This window comes from Tupaia chinensis, unplaced genomic scaffold (assembly GCF_000334495.1).
Source record: "Tupaia chinensis unplaced genomic scaffold, TupChi_1.0 Scaffold147773_1, whole genome shotgun sequence".
Classification (NCBI taxonomy): Eukaryota; Metazoa; Chordata; class Mammalia; order Scandentia; family Tupaiidae; genus Tupaia; species Tupaia belangeri.
In genome coordinates this window covers 535374-539931 of record NW_006207624.1, presented here as the reverse complement: position 1 = coordinate 539931, position 4558 = coordinate 535374, and the positions used below count along the sequence as shown (strand labels likewise).

Here is a 4558-nt window from a genome sequence, read left to right as displayed (position 1 = left end):
CTAAAATGGTTGAGTGGAAGGACCCAATGTGAGAAGGCTGAAGGAGAAAGAAATCTCATCTTTGAAGATCTAATATTTGGTAGCTATCTTCTTCCTAACAGCCTCATGAGGCATTTCTGTTTTACATATGAGTGACCTGAGTCCCGAAGAAGGAAAGAGATTTGCCCAAGGTTACTCAGCTAGGAACTGGGGGAGCTGATTTGTAAACTTAGGTCTGTCTGATCTCCAAAATTGTATCCTTTTCATGGTACCTCAGAATGAATGAACAATAAGACCATATATTGAGCTGATGCTGGCAGGCAAAGAGGGGCCTAAAGTTTAGGTGACCCCACCCACCCACCTCACAATTTTCTTTCTGTGAGGTAAGTACTTAAGGCCCCAGGATAACAAAGAGGGGTGGGAATAGACACTAAATTAAAGGAGGTATGAGGCCTTGAGATCTTGGCTGCAGGGTATGGGAGAAGAAGGAAGAATTGAGCTCTGAAAACCCTGCAAGTTCACCCCAATGACATTCCAAACTAAGGTGAGTGACCTTGACTTTGGAGCACTAGTAACAGGACTGGTAAAATCAGGGATTAGGTTGAATCAGTCATTGGGCCATAAGTGATTTTGTAGGACTTGAGTATTATAGGGAGAGAAGAATTGAAAGTTAAGGTAAGGCTCTAGGCTAGGTCAGGCAGAGAGTGTGGGAAAAGGCTTGGTCTAGAGGGATAAGGAAGCAATTGGTTCAGAGGAGACGATGGCAAACAAAGAGACCTTGTGGTCCTGGGAAAGAAACCAGTTGTCACCAGAGAAGAGAATTTGCCTTGAAAAATTTGACCATTTTCTGCCATATGCTAGGGGATTTCAAAAGTTTCTAGAGGGCTGGTGCCATGGCACAGCAAATGAGTGTTTACACACTCCCAAATCCCATGTGGCCAACCATGGTTTGAGTCCTGACCCCAGTGACTTCATATGCCAAATGCATGCATGTGTGTGCCTGGGATCCTGACAGGAAGGAAAACTGGAGGAGAGGAGATTGCAGTATGACCAGGCCCCATTGGAGGATACTTTTCTCTCTTATATGTGCACATATTCTCTGGCATAATAACAGAAAAATAATGTAAGTTTCTGAGAAAATTAAAGTATACAAGTTTATTTTGATACAAAAAAGTTGAAATCCATGCATACTTTTTTCATAATACACATTTTCTCATGAACTTTTTGAAGACTCCCCACATATTTATTGTGCTTAAAGTGTGTTCTTTGTAATGTCACCTCTTCATTTAATCAATAAATGCCATTCGACACCCATTTCTTGAGCACCTCTGTTTCTGAAGCATGGGGACCAGTCAGAGGGCAGTTACAGAAGGCTGGGGAGAGGGAGAGTTGGCTACATATGGGGGATTGTGAAGAACTTGAACTCTATTAAATGGCCAAGAAGTGATGTTGAGGGCCTGCCCCATGAAACTAATTTCAGAATGCTCAGGAATGACAGCTTGATGCCAAAAAGCACCATTCTGTTCGTCTAACAACTTTCAAGCTGGAGCCATCTCGTTAATCCACACATTCTGAAGTGAGTAAGATGTATCTCTAGCCATGTTGTGGGCCCTACTGAGAGTAGAAGAATACAATATGGATACATATTCCTGACCCTGGAGTTTACACACTACTGGAGCATAGATAAGTGGGAATATAGTGGGGAAGTTGTTAAATTGTTCATAGCTGAAGTCTAGTTGTGATCTTTTGGAACTCCTGAGCAGGAGGAGGAGATTAGGGAAAGCTTCCCAAAGTAAGAGTTTAAGGGGCAGGCAGAATAGTTTATGCAAAGACACCAAACTGTAAAATGACCTGAGTTGCTTGGTTGGCCATTTCTCGGACCTGAAATAAGTCAGTGGAAGTGAGAAGCAGGAGATCCATGAATGAGAGGCTTGGTGGTGAACAGTATGGTGCAAGGGGTTCAAGTAGGTTGGCATTCAAACTTTTCATGGAGACCCTCAGTTTCTACTGATTTTTTGATCACCCACAGATCTGGCATACCTTCCTGCTCATAATGAGAATAGTCTTGTTCCAAACAGCCAAGATGAGCCTCATGGACATCACGAAGATCTTCTCCCTCCTGCAGCCTGACAAGGAGGAGGAGGACACTGACACAGGGGAGAAGCAGGCTCTCAGTCAAGCAGTATATGACAATGACTCCTATACCTTGGATCAGCTTTTGCGCCAGGAACAGTACAAACGTTTCATTAACAGCAGGAGTGGCTGGGGTGTTCCTGGGACACCCTTGCGCTTGGCTGCTTCTTATGGCCACTTGAGCTGTTTACAGGTCCTTCTGGCACATGGCGCTGATGTTGACAGCTTGGATGTCAAGGCACAGACACCACTTTTTACTGCTGTCAGTCATGGCCATCTGGACTGTGTGCGTGTGCTTTTGGAAGCTGGTGCCTGTCCTGGTGGTAGCATCTACAACAACTGTTCTCCTGTGCTCACAGCTGCCCGTGATGGGGCTGTTGGTATCCTGCAGGAACTTCTAGACCATGGTGCAGAGGCCAATGTCAAGGCTAAAGTATCAATCTGGGCTTCAAACATAGCTTCATGTTCTGGCCCCCTCTATTTGGCTGCAGTTTATAAGCACCTTGACTGTTTCCGCTTGCTTTTGCTACATGGAGCAGACCCTGACTACAACTGCACAGACCAGGACCTATTGGCTCGTGTCCCACAGCCCCGCACCCTTCTCGAAATCTGCCTCCACCATAATTGTGAGCCAGAGTATATCCAACTGTTAATTGATTTTGGTGCCAACATCTACCTTCCAAATCTCTCCTTGGACCTCACCTCACGAGATGATAAAGGCATTGCATTGCTGCTTCAGGCCCGAGGTGAGCAAGGCAGCCCATTGTCCTCTTGGCTTCGAGATCCAAGGCCCCAAAGCATGGTCCAAGCCAATCCTCTGGGATAAACTGGAGAGAACTCCATTTTCCTTCTTCTCCTGGGGCCTCAATGGAGAAAAGATTATAGATTCCATATTAGGGAAGGGACCACTAAGATGAAATGGGTGGGATGGGTAGCACTAGCCCAGTTTTTATTCCCGGTTCTGCCAATGACTGTTTTGTGACCTTGAGCATGCCGTCTATGTGCTTCGGTATGTCCCCATTGGCATCATGCATTGGGGAGACAGGGAGCCTTCTTAGAAGGGAGAGGGCATTAGGGTGTAGTAATCAGGGCAGGTCAGATGAAAACTTGGGGGAAAGAATATGCTGAGAACTGCTCCTCACGACCTATTTCTTCTTGCTGCAGCCACTCCACGGTTGCTCCAGTCACAGGCCCGTTTAGTTATCCGCAGAGCCCTGCAGCAGGCCGGCCAGCCACAAGCCATCGACCAACTACATGTTCCCCCTATGTTGATTAGCTACCTCAAACACCAGCGATAATCTCACAATCTTTCCAGGAACCCACGATGCCTTCCCAAACCATCTGGGACCCAGGTAGCTGGAGAGGACTACAGTTCCACGTACTGAAGCTGCTCTCCTGTATTATCCTCCACAATAAAATCCTCAGCAATATAAGTCCTGGTGGCTACTATATCTGGTGTGTGTGTGTGTGTGTGTGTGAGGGGTGGGGGCTGGCAGAGTAGAAGGGATCTGATGCGCCATAGAAAAAGATAGTAATGGTCCGGTATCTGACAGGCACAGGGGTCTTGGTCACTGTAAGAACAAAAGATAAAATTAACCTCATGGCCTGTATCTCCCAATCAAGATTTTCTAGAATGTGGGGCTGTGCTGCCCTGGAAGTGGGGTCCTGAGGAATCAAACTGGATGTAAGTGTAGCATCAGACTGCCTGTCCCTGTGCTCCTTTCACTTCTCAACTGCTACAAAACACCTTTTCAGGGGCTGTCCCCCATTACTTTATCAAGAGACCGAGGAGCCTGTCATTTACTCACATTAAATCACTGGCTACATTTCCACTAATCAGTTTATAGTCAAGTTCTAACTGAGAAAACAAACTACCAAATACTCATGACAGGGAGTTTAATGCAGAAAAGAAGCTGGTTGGTTATATAGTTGATAAACTGACAATCCAAGTATGAGCAGGTAACCCAGAGATTAGTGACAGCAGGAAGTCAACATCGTCCATTCACTGGACTTATTGAACACATGTCCTCTGGCATAAAAATAGCATTCCTTACTCTGACACTAGTGCTCCCTTTATGCATTCCCTCCTCTAGTTTCTCCACCACATTTATTACCATCTAATATATCATATATTTCATGTATTTATTTTGCTCATGGTCAGTCCTCATGAAGCTTCCATTACTTTGACAGAAAAAAGTGACAATAAAAATAACCAAATAACAATAAAAAATAACATTCCAGGAGTTGCTAAGTGCTATGGAGAAGAAAAAGAAGGCCAATTAAAGGACTGGAGAGTTAAGAGGGAGGGAATGGGGATTTCTATCCTATATATCAAGTATTCATTTAGGTCTCACTATTAGTGACATTTGAGCAGATGCCCAAAAGAACAGAGGTGCAAGTTATGTCAACATTCAGAAGATAAACATTGGAGGCATAGAGAACAGAA

At 44.9% G+C, this 4558-nt stretch overlaps 1 protein-coding gene across 3 annotated transcripts; it reads left to right on the top strand.

Annotated features, from left to right (window-relative positions):
- The first annotated feature begins 425 nt into the window (after positions 1-425).
- ASB12 (ankyrin repeat and SOCS box containing 12) lies at positions 426-3533 on the top strand. Of its 3 annotated transcripts, XM_006169939.2 has the most exons (4): positions 433-523; positions 1460-1555; positions 2009-2858; positions 3277-3501. In XM_006169939.2, the coding sequence occupies exons 3-4, from the start codon at positions 2033-2035 to the stop codon at positions 3408-3410; spliced, it is 960 nt and encodes a 319-aa protein (XP_006170001.1). In that variant the 5' UTR covers positions 433-523; positions 1460-1555; positions 2009-2032; the 3' UTR covers positions 3411-3501. The 3 variants fall into 3 exon arrangements, with proteins under 3 accessions (XP_006170003.1, XP_006170000.1, XP_006170001.1); XM_006169941.1 differs by lacking the exon at positions 1460-1555 and having other exon boundaries at positions 426-523; positions 3428-3533; XM_006169938.1 differs by lacking the exon at positions 1460-1555 and having other exon boundaries at positions 426-523.
- Positions 3534-4558: the final 1025 nt, after the last annotated feature.

Coding starts and splice junctions, on each gene's coding strand:
- ASB12 (XM_006169938.1), top strand. Junction 2,859..3,276: donor ATTGCTGCTTCAGGCCCGAG/GTGAGCAAGGCA, acceptor TTCTTGCTGCAG/CCACTCCACGGTTGCTCCAG.